At 35.9% G+C, this 15,668-nt stretch overlaps 2 protein-coding genes and 1 long non-coding RNA gene across 3 annotated transcripts; all 3 read left to right on the forward strand.

Moving 5' to 3' along the window:
• The first annotated feature begins 1,961 nt into the window (after positions 1-1,961).
• On the forward strand, positions 1,962-2,945 carry LOC127153636 (C-C motif chemokine 2-like). The gene is made up of 3 exons (XM_051094840.1): positions 1,962-2,089; positions 2,246-2,360; positions 2,506-2,945. The coding sequence occupies exons 1-3, from the start codon at positions 2,020-2,022 to the stop codon at positions 2,699-2,701; spliced, it is 381 nt and encodes a 126-aa protein (XP_050950797.1). The 5' UTR covers positions 1,962-2,019; the 3' UTR covers positions 2,702-2,945.
• Positions 2,946-8,630: 5,685 nt separating this feature from the next.
• Positions 8,631-9,704, forward strand: LOC127172995 (C-C motif chemokine 2). Its single transcript, XM_051122588.1, has 3 exons — positions 8,631-8,767; positions 9,000-9,111; positions 9,292-9,704. The coding sequence occupies exons 1-3, from the start codon at positions 8,707-8,709 to the stop codon at positions 9,545-9,547; spliced, it is 429 nt and encodes a 142-aa protein (XP_050978545.1). The 5' UTR covers positions 8,631-8,706; the 3' UTR covers positions 9,548-9,704.
• A 3,126-nt stretch (positions 9,705-12,830) lies between these two features.
• LOC127152455 (uncharacterized) lies at positions 12,831-14,235 on the forward strand. Its single transcript, XR_007825081.1, has 3 exons — positions 12,831-12,912; positions 13,812-13,952; positions 14,119-14,235. It is a non-coding gene; the product is annotated as an uncharacterized LOC127152455 (long non-coding RNA).
• Positions 14,236-15,668: the final 1,433 nt, after the last annotated feature.

A 15,668-nucleotide genomic window follows, 5' to 3' on the forward strand; every position in this document is an offset into this window, starting at 1 on the left:
ATTTGCTTTAGTGGAGCTGTGCACAAAGGCAAGCTGGTGAGGATCGAACCCAGCCTTATTATCACTCAGTGTCAACTTTTATGCTGCGTCCCAATGTGCCTACTTATACTATGCCCTTAAAGTATGTACTCTTTTGGTGAAGAAAAAGTATCAAACTTTTGAGTATGTAGTAGAAGAGTAGGCAAGCTTTGACATAATATCACGTCACACAACTGCATCTTAACCATGTGACAGTAAACTGGCCTGTCAATCATCTTGTCACAGTTAACATCCTCCACATTTAATTTACTTTAACTTCCTACCATATTTGAGGGAAAAGATTGGCGCGTTGATCTGCCAGTCGCGGATCTTTCATGCCGAAAACTCTACTCATACTTTCTGCATAATGATGCATTTAAAAGTTAACGACTAAACGGATATTTATAAAACTTCACATTGTTGTTGCAGATGAAATATATCACAGATAACATTAAATAAATATTTTTTATGGTTAAATGTTGATTATTAGTAGCTCAAACTCTTTTTTTCTAAACATCTCTACCTAACCGCTGGTTGTGCATATCAGCCATGTTTGTAGTTTTTCAACGCGTTTTATTCGTGTTTGTAGTTCTGGACCAAATCTTTTGCCAAAGTGCAATTAATTGTGGGCAATATTAGCCAAGAGTGTGCACGGATCCACACTTCAAAAATCGACCTGAAAAAATAAACCATCCAGGGACTTTTGACATATTCTTTTCAGCATACTATGCTTTGGGACACTCTTATTGTAATCTCACATATACTATTCAGGATGGATAGTATGAACATTGGGACGCAGGGTTAGTTTGTAGCTTAGTTTTTTTCTGTTTTCCTCTTGATTGTTTGAAGGTGTATCTTGTTAGTTCCCTTAGCCCTCTGTATATAATGATAATGGAAAGATCATATTTATGAGCTGAATGCACATAAACAGCACAGTCATAATTAAGAGTGAGAAACTCGAAGGCCTGAGTTTCCAAGTTGGGGGGTTATCAGTGAAAAAACATGTCAAATACAGGGTCTGTACTGATGGCAAATTTGTTGTAATGAACGAAATTATCAATATTTCATTTACAATAAAATGATTTATGTTGCATGTATAAAATACAGTTATGATGTAATTGCAATGCTTCAATCTACAGAACCTTGCCAATCTGAATAAAAACATAAAGCAAAAACAACTGGTACACATTTTTTATTCCCCATTTTGAGTTTGAGTTTTAATATCTTCTCTTTTTTGTAAAAAAGGTACATCTTCCTCCATCCAAATGACTTTAGCACATCTGAAGTTTTAATTATGACTCCTAGTGTTTCCTGTGTTCATTTTGGGGTTTCATCTACACATGGTTGGATATTCAGTTCTATTTTCTGATATAATTGTGTCATTTTTTTTTAATAAAAAACATTTATAATAAAACACTGTGCGTTTGGGCCCTGCTCTCCTTCGTCTCTGAGTTAACCGCTGGTTAAGCTGATTACTTTCTCATGGCTAAAAAAATAAAAATTAACCGCAAGGTATGCACTCTGATCATGATTACATGGTAAAAGCCCCTAAATGTGGTAGGGGAATGTAGCAGACCACCACGACCTAAAAAAAAAATCAGGAAATACATCAACTAGAGTGAAAAGTAAAGCAAAGGTCATACTATTCACATATTAAAATCACCAGTTGCAAATACAGATTGTGTTAAATGTTTCCAACTCTTGATAGTTTCTATATGTAAATATTGATTTCATGTCTGGATCACACAACGTTTCACTGGACATTTTTGATATACTTTAAAGCAATTATACGTAATGTGACATTATGTCATTATTAATAAAAACCTTGACCAATGTTCTGGGTAGTGGTTTGTTTAGTATTATACGTTTTCTGCCTGTGGTGGCGTGAGAGTGCCGCTGTGTTGGTAGGCGTGTTGTTCCATGTGTCCCAGTTCAGGGCTGAGCTTAAATAGACGGCGTCTTTCTTGAGGGTCACACCACGGGTGACAACCAAGCTAGAAAATGAAGTCGCATATGTTGGGTTTCTATGCAGTTCTGCTGCTGTGGCTTCTGGTCTCGTCCTCAGTGCAAGGTGGGTTTCACACATTCTTACCAATATTTAGAAAGCCTTGTATATGTATTACCACTAGGTTTATTACTGCTGATGAATATGCTGATGCTAACTGTATTTGTACGTTTTTTTAATGATTGTTCACATTTAAAATGAATTTCCTTTTATCTTCAATAGATGGTATTATAATAGGATCAGTCTGTCTAACAACTTCAGATACTAAAGTTCCTCCAAAGAATCTGGTTAGCTACACAAACCAGCGTAAGCCCTTGTTCCCTGTGGATGCTGTGAGGTGAGACTCCATTCAGATTTTCTGCAGATTTATCCTGTATTATTAAGACAAAATAAAGGTAGAATGAAAGCCTTATTTTACCTGATATTGTTCATAATATGACTGGGAAATTTGTCTTAATAGCTTGCTCTGGTTCATTCTGTAGATTTCTTACAATCAGTGGGAAAGTCATCTGCTCGGATCCCACCTCTCCATGGGCCAAAAAAGCAATGACTAACCTGGATGCAAAGAACAAAAAACCAAAAAAGTCAATATCAAACAAAATAGCTCATCAATCAGTGACAACGGTTGCTGTGAATACATCCACCACAAATAGGACTCTGTTATCGGCACAGATTTAAACACAGACCCCTTCGTAGGAAAGTTGGCTGAATTGTATGATTTTGCATTTTTAAATGTTTTCTTTTTATCGCACTTTATTGTACATCACACACTTTATAAAGTTGTGATTTTTTAAATGTCAGTGTATAGGATTACTTTTTTAAAACATTGTATAATAATTTTACATCTGTTTTATATGTATATCTATAAATTGTATTTTATTCAAATTATTGAAAGATGTAATTATGTATTTTTTATTTACTGTGTGTGTAGAGACAATGTTGTCAAATAAACTAAAATCCTCTGTCAGACTACTTTGAAGTGATTGTTTAATTAACGTGGCTTTAAATATCAATATTTTAAGTCAAATGAAATTATTTAAGTTATTTTTCAGAAAATAGATGAACCATCATCTGGGGATTTGAAGTAAACTTTTCTTGTTTTTTTTTTAACAGCACTCTACAAAAAGGTAAAAATCAATATGGTACAGTAGTTTAACCACTTATGAGTAATGAAACATCTCAAGCTAAGATAAAACCGATCTAAATGCCAATGACTGAATTCTACCTTGCACTGTATGAACTGAAAACACGAAAACCCCCAAAGACATCAAGAATCATTCTTGATGTGTTAGACTTCCTGTTCATAATCTGCCATAGAGAAATAACAAGAAGAATACTGAAGTGCCATAAACGGTAAAAAAGTTTGCACTACAAACTATTGTGTTCATAATTAAGATAATACATTAAAATGATATGGTAAGACACACAAATTTGCGATATAAAGCAGCAAAACGAGCTGTTTTGTACAAATAAACATAGCTGGACACGGATGAGATCAGAAGCCAGACACATTAAATTTACATACGGCCGCTCCCGCTCTAACGGCAAAAATAAGGTGGATAAGACTTAAAAGAATTATAAGACTTTCGGGGTAAATTTATGAATAGACTAATAAAATACAGTGGTAACATTTATATTTTAAGGGCCAATTCTCACTATTAACTAGCTGCTTATTAGCATGCATATTACTAGCATTTATTAGTAATTATATAAGCACATATTAATCCCTTATTCTGCATGACCATTTATTAGATCCCTTAGTCCACCCCATATCAAAACGTAACAACTACGTTACTATTAATAAGCAGCAAATTATGAGTTTGTACAGGGAAAACTCTTAGTTAAAGGTGAATATGCGTCCCCTATTCTAAAGTGTTACCAATATGGTTATATATTTACATGTCAGTTACCTTCATAGTAAATACCCTACGTGAATACCCAACCTTACAAATGCTACTTTGACTAACTCCGCCAACTATTGTGCAAATATTTCACCTTTAGTACAAATGTGACCCTGTACCACAAAACCTGTCTTATACAGGTATATTTGTATATTTGCAATAGCCAACAATACATTGTATGGGTCAAAAATGTTTTCTTTTATGCCACAAATCATTAGAATATTAAGTAAAGATCATGTTCCATGAGGATATTTTGTAAATTTACTGCCGTAAATATATCAAAATATCAGAACTTCATTTGGACAACTTTAAAGGCGATTTTCTCAATATTTAGATTTTTTTTTTTTTTTGCACCCTGAGTTTCCAGATTTTTAGATAGTTGTATCTCAGCTAAATATTGTCCTATCCTAACAAACCATACATAAATAGAAAACGTATTTATTCAGCTTTTAGATTATGTATAAATCTCAATTTTCAAAAATTGACCCTTATGACCCTTATGTTTTGTGGTCCTGGGTCACAAATAGCATGATACTTTTATTTACACTGAATAGCATTTACTATTTTCAGTTAGTGTAAAAAAACGCTATTTGTTGCTTAGTTCAAGTAGCATCTACCACTATTTACACTGAGTGTAGTATACATAGCATTTTTAGTGTAGTGTAAATTGCTGCGCCTTTAAATCTTAGTTTTAAATTAATCAAACTATGTTTTTTTTTATTATTTTGTATTTGAAATAATAAGGCAGAACAAATATGGAAAGTTCTAACTGTTCTTCTAGAACACACACACACAAAAAAACATTATTATGCACTTTAGTAGGTCATTGTTTTTCTATACACCCACTTCCCCAATTCTGAGGAATAGCGAATGTCCTCGTTTCTTTCCTGTGGTTAATCTGGTGGCCAGTCATCATTTTACATACCTCCTTGTGGTTTTCCAGCTGTGCTAAATAGCAAGGAGACAGCTTTCTACCAGCTCTCGTTTAACACCCATGGGGCACAGAATGAAACGAAAGATGAGTATCGTGTAAAGTATTTTTCAAGCTGAGCAAACGCATCCAGAATAACACTACTGGACTTTGCATTCTACTAATGGATAACTGATAGACTTAACAGCCATAACGTTTACATTTATTCATTTAGAAGATGTCTTTATCCAAAACTATTTACAAATGAGAAACATTATAAGCAGTTTATCAAATAATAAAGTCTGTGTAAAGGCAATTCAGAAAACTGCTACAGGGAGCATCCATTCAGATGTAGTTGTATTGACAGTTGAGAGAGGCCGCAGCTTTCCGGCGAGTGGGCGTGGTTTCAGCGCCAACAGCAGACACGCCCCCAGTCTTTGAGAGCGGAGAAAAGCTACTGCTTATTTTTTCAATATTTTGATACCTTATTTCATTTACTTAGTGGTGTTTTTATCATTCAGATTTGGCTAGGTGGTCAATAACACATTTGTCTGTGGTGTGACAAACTCTATATTATTTAATATTTAATGCTTTACACAGACTTTAACTTAGAAGTGAATAATCAAAGAGAATTACAAACAAGATGATGTGATGGAAAAGTACATGTGTAGCCTACTATGATGCTCCATAATGGCTCAAATAAAGGCACAGTGCTTTCCAAATTAGTAGTATAGAGGGTGTGAGAGAGCAAAACCTCACGCTGAGAGCTCAATATGTGGGTTCGTATGTGGAGATGTTGAGCATCTGCTACTGCATGGGTGTTGCCGACCAAATTGTAGGAGGAAGAAGCTGCTAATACACAGAACAAACGTTGGTTTGGTGGGGTTCCCCCCCTTGTTGTTTCCACGTATGTTATTTCCAAGTTCTTTTCTTTTCTTTTTTAGCTAAGCAAATGCTATTATAGCAAGTTTTCATTTCTGTATTTTAATCTAGCGTTATAAAAGACATGAATACATTTTCGACAGGTGCTGTATGTGTGATGACACCGGAAGTACAGTCATGTGTAGATAAGCTCAGAAGCAGTTTCACATGTCAGGGTTGTATTTGGTTTAGAGTGACGGTGAAAGTGTACCTGTGGCTTACTGACGGATGAGCTGTTTTACACATTTGGATGTGGTTTCGCCTCTCATTTTCCTCTCTTGTTAAAAGGCCCACTCTGTAGTCATGTTGACCGTCAATTGACCGTCAGATGACCGTCAGATGACCGTCAGATGACCGTAATGGAAGAAGTGATTATTTGACATTAGATATGCAAAACCCATAGTGTTTTTTTTTAAGTGTATTTTACTACTGTCGAACGTCAGCAAAAATCATTGTTCATTTTACTACTGTCGAACGTCAGCAAAAATCATTGTTCACAACCAGTTTTACTTCTGTAATTTGACAGAAACTAATTGAATATAAAATTGGGCCCGGTAGTTGGTGGGAAGAATTGAAAGGTATTGTTTTAGGCTGAAAATGAGAATTGTTTCAGAGGAAGAGCATTTAAAGATTACAAGGACAAAGGGATGACCAATGAAAAATGCAGCAAGACCCAAAACTTGCATTAAGATTGTGATTTACACTACTGATCAAAAGATTAGAAAACTGGTTTCACTTTATTTTGATGGTCCCTTAATGGTCCTATAATCTGTTGATCATAAGTAAATAACGTTGCACCTACATTTCTACTAACTCACATTAGAGTGTTTCACTTTTACGCATATATTGCTTCCAGTTTTTATGCATTCTTGAGGGTCCACGTACAGTATGCGTGATGCAAATCTCGCCACCAAAATAGTATGCGCAACATCCAATTTATGTACTATACTTTGTATGCGCAGGTAGCATGTGCATGTTAGGTTGGTTTTGCCCTAATCAGTTGTTCCACAAGGTGGTGGACTGGCCTGTATAGAAGCCTGTTTCTGCCACTGAATAAAAAAATATTTTAAAAAATGTTATTGGAACTTTTTATCTCACAGTTCTCACAATTACAAGTATAAGGTCAGAACTGCGTGATATAAATTTGCAATTGCAAGTTAAAAATTCAGAATTGCGTGATATAAGAACTCGCAATTGGGAGTTATAAAGTCCTATTCTGAGAAAAAACAGTCAGATATTGTGAGTTTATATCTTGCAATTCTGACTTTATAACTTTTTCTCAGAATTATGTGATATAAACGTACAATTCCAAGTTATAAAGTCAGAATTGTGAGACATTACCATTATCCTGAGAAATAAAATCAAACTCAAACTCAAGTCAAGCTCAAATTGTGTTTATATCTTGCAATTCTGACTTTATTTCTCAGAATTCCGAGTTTATGTCTTGCAATTCTGATTTTATATCTTGCAATTGCGAGTTTATATCACACAATTCTGAGAAAATGAGTCAGAACTGCAAGTTTATATCTCACAATTCTGAGTTTATAACTCGCAATTGTGAATTTATATCTCACAAAAATTCAGAATTGCGAGTCTGTATCACAATTCTGAGAAAAAAGTCAGAACTGTGAGATGTAAATGCGCAGTTGCGTTATCGCAAATGTATACTTATATTCAGCAAGCATGCATTAAATTGATCAGCAGTGACAATAAGGTCATTTATATGGTTAAATAAATGTTGTTTTTTGCACTTTATCAAGAATCCTGAAAACAATATACCACAGTTTCCACAAAAATATTAAGCCGCACAGTGGCTTCCAACATTTATAATAATAAGAGATTTTTCATATTAGAATCCTGAAAGATCATCTGACATTGAAAACTGGAGTAATTCAGCTTTGACATCCCAAATTACATTTGAAGTGTATTTAAGTAGAAAAAGGTTATTCTGAGTAGTAGTAGCCTAAAAAAAACCAAAATGTTACTGTTTTTACTGTTTTTGATCAAATAAATGCAATGCTGAGCATAGCTTACTCAAAAAACTTTTAAAAGCATTTATAAGTCTTACCAATCCCAAAGATCTCAACAGTAGTGTATAAATGTGTATTTAGTTAAGTGTTCCTGTGGCTCGAACAGTAGATGGCGCTAGCAACATTAAGGTCATGAGTTCAGTTACCTTCAGTTACCAATTAAAATGCATGAACTGAAAAAAAAAAGAATACACTTTACAATGTATGTCACTTTTGATAAAAATGTCTGCCAGCTGCATGTTCTGTCACTCAGACCACTGGGGATTTATTTATCACTTTGTTTGATGCCTTTTATTCCAGACTGTAAGTGAATACATCCCATCTGCGGCTAAACGCCCTTCCAGTCATTTCTTCCATTCCAAAACCACTTCTTCTTCTTCAATAATACTACAATTAAAGCCCTGTCAGTAAAGTTGATTTTAAATTATTGTATTATCTTAGAGAGATTAGCCTAAAGGTGCTGTCACATTAGCAAAAAAGTTGATTTCCTATAGGTAGAGATTATAAAGAAGTAAATTTCAAAAGAAGCAGCTTTCTCTTGGTCAACATGGGAAGTTCATGTGATCAGTTTGAACATGAGCACTGAATGTACTGTAGAACAGGCTTAGAAATTGTAACTGTAAATTAAAGCTTCGCCTAAATCTTTTAACATAATAAATTCATGAATAAATTAATAATGATTCCCAGATTAGACATTTTGTTGTGTTTATCACTCTGACCACTGGAGATTATTATCACAGCTTTTATTCCAGTCTGTGGGGAAATAAATTAACAGCACATAGTCATGTCTTCCACTGGGCAGACATGTTACCGCAAATACTACTGTGTCTAGAAGGTAGGCAGATGTGTGGTTTTCTCCTCCTTTAATAACAGTCGTCTAAGTTGGTCTCAGTAGTTCGGCCAGTCGACTTGATCAAGGTGATGCTGATTTTCACAGTTTGTGTTTTTTGGGTCATTTTCGGGTCCTTCGGTGTGTCTGCCGGTAAGTTTTTATCTGTGAATGAGGTGCCTCTTTGACTTGTGGTATAAAGATAGGAGTGAAGCTTGTGCATATGTGGTTACGAGACTTTACCTTTGTAGCTCTGCTGTAGAACCGAGTGGTTTTGTGTACATTGCCTTGTGTGAGAACTTTGTACCGACACCAAAATGTAAAGTATGAAATTAAATATGGATTATGGCGATTAATTTGTCAGCGTTTGTTTTTACTTGTACAGATGGACGTCCAGTGACCTGTTGCCTCAAACTAGGACGCAGCAAACCACCTTTGGACAGAGTGCTGAACTACACAATACAGACTAAAAGACTGTGTCCCATAACAGCAGTTGTGTAAGTAAACTACAGCAGCAAGTCCCTAATATGACAACGTCATAAAATAAACTAGACTGTCTGCTTGATTTACATAAGTAATACATAGAATTGAAAGACATAAATTGCAATAAAGATAACAGAATTATTTACATATGAAGTTATCTTTGCTAAAAGTTAAAAAACATCCTTCCATTCCAGGATCCAGACTGTATATGGGAAAAGACTCTGTTCTGATCCTAACAGTGACTGGACAAAGAGAGCCATGTGGAAGGTGGATGGAGCAAAGATGAAGCCCAGAGAACAGGATGTGGTACCTGCAGAAAGAACATCAGCAGAGGGGAGAAGAGGAAGGTCAGTTCCATTAACAGCAAAAGAGTTGCCACTAAACAGCCAATGGAACAGAGCGACAACAAGGTGGAAAAGCCAAAGACAACCACAAATGGGTCTCATATAAACGTCCCATATGAGATCAGAAAGAGGAAGCGTAAAATGAAAGAACAAGAAGTGAGAGGACAAAAACTGTAAAATGTTATGATTTTGTTATGATTGATTTTTATTATGATTACTTATCTTTCATAAGATGACTCCAATGCATTGAAACGATATGTCTGTGTAATGTTGTGGCTTGGCATAAACAAACCATTTCATAATTCCTGACAGCAAGACTGTCAACTGGTTGATAAATCAAATTTGGAAATAAATTCTGTAATACACAGATTATGTATATATGTTTTGAAGAATGCTGTTGTGATCGTTCCATGGACCCTCTGCAATACCTTTATGAACCCCCAGGGGGCCATAGACCCCCACTCAAAGCCCTAGTAACCTAGCCAAAGATGAGAAGTGTATAATGTGACAGATTCAGCTTACTCCTTTGACAAATAAGTGCTGCTATCACTTTAAATCTGTGACTCTTAAGTAACAGACATGATACCTTGTGTTCGGTTTACCTTTAAACCATTGTATAGAGGAAGAGGGATTTAAGATTGTTATTGTGCATTTTTACTGAATAAATTAATAAGTCAACAGGCTGGTTTCACTCACATTGTTCATTTCTGTTTTGTTGGGGGGTTTTTTATTTGTGTGATGCATTTGTAAAAATAATTATTAAATATAATTTAACTACTTACATTTTTGTGCGGGGAAAGCAGAAACTCAGCCAAAGCGCTGCTGCATTACATGGTGGCTCACTGTTCAGAAAATTATGAGTCTGACCTTGCAAAGAATAGTATTCACATATACTTCTTGGTAAAAAATAACCTTTATATGTAAACTCATATGAGAGTCTCTAGTCATATTAGTGACTTAAAGGGTTAGTTCACTGAAAAATTAATATTAGCCCATTATTTCCTTCTTTCAGACAAATGCAATGAGTTATAGTATTGTTAAATTGTTCTGGCTCCTTCAAGCTTTATGAAACAAATGGGCAGGTGTTTCTATTCAACAGTCCAAAACAAGTCCAATAAAGCACGTCCATCATAATAAAAAGTGCCTCACGCGGTATCAGGGATGAATAAAGGCCTCCTGTAGCAAGTTGATGCATTTTTGTAAGAAAAATTAAAACATATTTAAAACGTAATAATCACTTTAATCTAGTTTGCACTAACAGTTGTACACAGAAGCAGCTCCAGGCGGATAATGTAGCATGTTGGCGTTGCACAGGTGAGTCTTGTGAAAACCAATGTTTGTTTTTAGGAGCAAAGGAAGCAAAGTTTTTTGAATTTAGCAAAGGAAAACCAATGTCCTCTTGACTTATATCGAAATGCTCTGTCATTTTTCCTTACAAATCCTCTTTTTGTACTTCTAATTCATGACCGTAATTTGATCTCTCCACTGTGTGTCCGTGTTCGTCACTTCTAAGTGGCCCGTGCGCAGACCTTACACATACGACAGTTAGCGCAAGCTAGAGAAAAGTTATGATTATGATTTGCTAGTTATTTGATTTACTACAGGAGGCCGTTATTCATCCCCCGGAGTTGTGTGAGGCACTTTTTATTATGGATGGACGTGCTTTATTGGACTTGTTTTGGACTGATGAAGAGAAACACCCGCACATTGCATTATAAAGCTTGAAGGAGCCAAAATCATTTTTAATATAACTCCGACTGCATTCGTCCAAAAGAAGGAAGTTATATACACCTAGGATGCATTGAGGTTGAGTAAATAACAGGATAATTTTCCTTTTTGGGTGAACAAACCCTTTAAAGAAGCATTCTACATGGTCACAGTAGGTTGACCCTCATGTTGGATGTTTTTTAATGGATACTGTGAGCTGCAGAATAATGATACATAAAATTTAGTTTTTCATACAATTTTAATTTGAATCCAATGCCTACAAATTTTATTGTGATTCAGCTTAAATTCTGGAGTGAACTATTTCTTTAATGCAGCAGTCAGATCATGTTTGCTTGCAGTGGCAACAAAGAAACAAGCAAGAGAGGAGGAAGTGTAGTGGGCAGCTCAGGGAGGCATTGAAACTGCACTGCTACTCTCATTGCACTTTTCGGTTCCCTATCGAATGTCTCTCCCATCACATCTGAGACGCTTTTGGGGAAACTCCTGTTTACTTTGAATACTGAAGCCTGATTCCCTAGCCCACGAATGGCCCAGCTCTTACCTGTATGCCTTCCCTCTGATTGCCCACTCCCTCAGGTCGTCAATTTCAGATTATCAGGTAAAGTCAGAAAACTCGGGTGCTCGATCCTCTTGGTGGCCCCACTCTGAAAGAATCAGGCGTGGTTCCCCGAGTTAATCCAGCTGCTATCTGCAGCTCCTTGGGAAATTCCATTAAGGAAAGGCCTCCTCTCTCAAGCAAGAGGCATGATCTGGCATCCCTGGCCCAAGCAGTGCAGACGTAATGCAGACGTCAAAGAAATGTCTCCATAATGTACATGTACTATCATTGCATTCACAAGCTCAACAGAATCCTGTGTGATTGATTATAAAGTGCAATGCTGTAAAAATGTAAAAAGAAATACGATGCCACATGAGCAGATCTAAATCTGCTGTAATTGCCACTTTTCATTTTATTTATGACAGCCGTAATAGATTTAGTTTGTTTAGCGGCATTTTTGCCACAAGCCCCCATTCATTTCCAACCTGTGCCCAGCCACACACTTTGCCTATACTTCCAAGACAATGGCACCGTAATCAAAATAGATATTTTTACGCATAACCTGCCTTATGCATTAAGAAAGATCAAACACTGCAGAAGAGCCCAGAATGTAAATGCAACGTGCAAAGAGTTATGTTAAGCATTTACTGTAAAAAGTGTTATAAGGCCATGCAATATTGCTAATGCTTTCATTCAGAAATGCAAGCCCAAAATACAGGAGATTGAGTGTAGCTCCACTGCAGATATTGAGTATTATTTATAAAACAACACTATCCTGCCCCCCAAGTGTTTTTGTTTTGTTTTGTTTTGTTTTTTTACTTTACCTGTGACGGCTGCAACTGCTAATAGATTGTTTGTGAAACTGAAAGTGATCAAGACATTCCTGTCTTGAGTACATGAGTACTGAGAATGACCGTGCTCATTAAAGCTGCAGTGAAAGATTTCATTAAACAAAATGCTCAGAGAGCGCAAAGGATTCTTCAAGTTTTTGCTTGTTTGTTTGTGATAGTTGATAAAAAATAATACATTGCATTCTTTTAATAAGAATAAAATACATTGTTATTCTTACTGAAACAATACATTTGGTGCACAATAAATTTTCATACATGACACTGTTGGTGGGAGGGGCCCCATCTCGTTGTGGTGTCTTTTCATGGAATTCATATCGAGTACTCCACAATAATCATCGTACTTCAGCTGAACAGGTAATCAGATCACTTATCTCTTTATACTGACACCAACATCATGTAGTGGGAAAGTTTACATGTAATACGCAGTGATTTGCTCAATACCAACCCAAATAACCATCAGATCGAAATAGCCTAAATGGATCGCATACATGTAGGACTACACACGCACAAAACTAGCTTATACGAACTAAATGTCTTACGTCAACGTTCAGTGCCACAGATCACGTAAAGCATACCTGCGGTTATTGCAGGTACTCCGCTCAAACAGCTGACAGTTGTTTTACACATTTGTGCATTAGATATAAATCTGCGCCGTTCGTACTTTTGCTTTTGTTTATTTACGTGGGAGCGATCTAACAATGTTCCTGAACTTATAACACTGCGTCTGCTTGCATCTCATAATGTGATGAAGGCAATACTGCCATTAAACTTTAGCTTCATGTCAACAGATGTTGCGATTATTCTTATAATGGGAGAAAACATAATTGCAGTGAGATTGAGCGTTAAGATTGTAATTGTTAACGTTTTTATTTATTTGTTTGTTAGGTGCACCGGGGTACAAGTGGATAACACATCACAACTCATAATAATAACAATTAATAGTATTAATAGCAAATTGCATGTAAACGGGAGTAAAACGGTTTGATCATCATGTAAACGCTTGTATGATTAGAACTCTGATTATTGCCAATGTTTGCATTTTGGTAACATGGCATAGGCTAATCATATTTAGTCGAAGCAATGCAAGGTGCGTCATTCATTGTATTTGATGGTTGACAAAGATACAGAGAAAGTCTATCTGTATTCTGTAAATGTTGCTTAACACTGCATAATGAAAGATGATAATGAAAATCAGTCTCTTTCTCTTCTTTTTTTTTTTTTTTTTTTTTTTGTATTTGCATTTGCATTTGCAGAAGTTAAAGACCTTCCTCAACATAGAACCTTCACACCAGCCAAGACTTCCACCGTTACACCCGTAAAACAGAACAAGATGAAGTTCATTCTGTTTACTGCTATTCTTTTCTCTATGGGGTGGATGAATATTGAGGGATCAGGTGACAATTCTTTAGCTCTTCGGAAAAACATTGTGTTCTGGCCTCAGTACCTCTTACTTAGGAAGCTGAGCTGATAGCTTCATGAGAGAGTGTACATATATGTGCATCTCTCGTGAATGCAATGGTTACTCACCTGAGTACAATTAATGATGCTCTTTTACAATAGATGATGGACTTCTAGGATGCTGTCTTACTGTGTCAAACACCAGAACATCAGTTGAAAACATTTTGGTTTATTTACATACAAGATAAATCAGGACTATGTCCTATCAGAGCTGTAAGGCAAGTTCAAGGTTTTTGTAATCTATATACATACACAACATACATTTTACACAGATTTAGTAATAAATGGGTAGATAATTAAATGATGAGAGCAATGTTTTTTCCCCACATTTGTAGGTTCCAGACCAGGAAAAATAAAGTTATTTGTTCAGATCCAGATGACGCATGGGCAAAGAGAGTAATGGCAATAGTGGATAGTAGAAGGACACTGACACATGCACCTTCCAAAAAACCTCTTGTGTTTGGTACAGAAAACTTGGTCCAAACTACAACACAAGGATTGATGACCACTGAGGGTAAGATCAGACAGCACACTCTTCATGGAAAACATTCAAACTACCTGAATTGTGTGTGTGCACCTGGTATTCATCACGTTATGGGGACCAAATGTCCCCACAAGGATAGTAATACCAGTAAATTTTGACCTTGTGGGGACATTTGTGAGGTGCAGAATGAGTGAGAAAGTGTGTTGTGTGTGAGGGCTAGGTTTAGGTGTGTAGGGTGTGTGGTTTGTATAAAAACCATTGTGAATGTCCCCATAAAACATGTAAACCCAACATGTGTGTGTGTGTGTGTGTGTGTGTGTGTTTAATTTTATCACATTATCTATCTATCAATCTATAAAGAAATAAAATTATTTGTTCATATCCAGATGACAATTTGGCTTTTGGGCTGGATAGAGAGAAACTGACAATGGCACCTTCCAAAAACCCTTTTTTGTGTTTGATTCAAGTACAGAAAACTTGATCCCAACTACACCTACAACACAAGGAAGGATCACCACTATAAGTAAGATCAGACAGCACATTCATCCATGAAGAGTGTGCTGTCTGATCTTACTTATAGTGGTGATCCTTCCTTGTGTTGTAAGTGTAGTTGTAAATTACCTGAACTGAATGTGTTTTATTTTATTTTATTACTTTATTTTCTATCTATCTAGATAGATAGATAGATATGTTTAAATTTTTAAATCTCTGTCTGGTAAATACCATGCTAACTCACCTGAATACAATTACTGATGTTCTCCCTTCTCCAGCATTAGCGGAACGTCCAGCAAGCTGCTGTCTTACTGTTTCAAACACCAGAATACTAGCTGAAAACATTGTGGGTTATCACATACAAGAGCCAGAGCACACTTTTGGATAACATTCAAACTACCTGAACTGGATGTTTTTTTATTATTATTATTATTTTATCTATCTACCTATCTACCTATCTATCTATCTATCTATTGAAATAAAATGATTTGTTCAGACCCAGATGACAATTGGGCTAAGGTTGATACAATAACAGCAAACTTGATCCCAATTACACATACAGTACAAAAAGAAAGTATCATCACTGAGCGTAAGATAATACAACACACCCTTCATGGATAATATCCAAACTAGATTTTTTAAGTGGCCTATTTTGAGAAAACAATGTGTTTTGCTT

This window comes from Labeo rohita, chromosome 2, assembly GCF_022985175.1.
Source record: "Labeo rohita strain BAU-BD-2019 chromosome 2, IGBB_LRoh.1.0, whole genome shotgun sequence".
Classification (NCBI taxonomy): domain Eukaryota; kingdom Metazoa; phylum Chordata; class Actinopteri; order Cypriniformes; family Cyprinidae; genus Labeo; species Labeo rohita.

Excerpts from the sequence above, each read along its gene's own strand:
- LOC127153636 (XM_051094840.1), top strand. The coding sequence starts at position 2,020 with ATGAAGTCGCATATGTTGGGTTTCTATGCAGTTCTGCTGCTGTGGCTT. Across the intron at positions 2,090-2,245 it reads GGTCTCGTCCTCAGTGCAAG|ATGGTATTATAATAGGATCA; the intron begins GTGGGTTTCACA and ends TATCTTCAATAG. Across the intron at positions 2,361-2,505 it reads TTCCCTGTGGATGCTGTGAG|ATTTCTTACAATCAGTGGGA; the intron begins GTGAGACTCCAT and ends TTCATTCTGTAG.
- LOC127172995 (XM_051122588.1), top strand. The coding sequence starts at position 8,707 with ATGCTGATTTTCACAGTTTGTGTTTTTTGGGTCATTTTCGGGTCCTTC. Across the intron at positions 8,768-8,999 it reads GTCCTTCGGTGTGTCTGCCG|ATGGACGTCCAGTGACCTGT; the intron begins GTAAGTTTTTAT and ends TTACTTGTACAG. Across the intron at positions 9,112-9,291 it reads TGTCCCATAACAGCAGTTGT|GATCCAGACTGTATATGGGA; the intron begins GTAAGTAAACTA and ends CTTCCATTCCAG.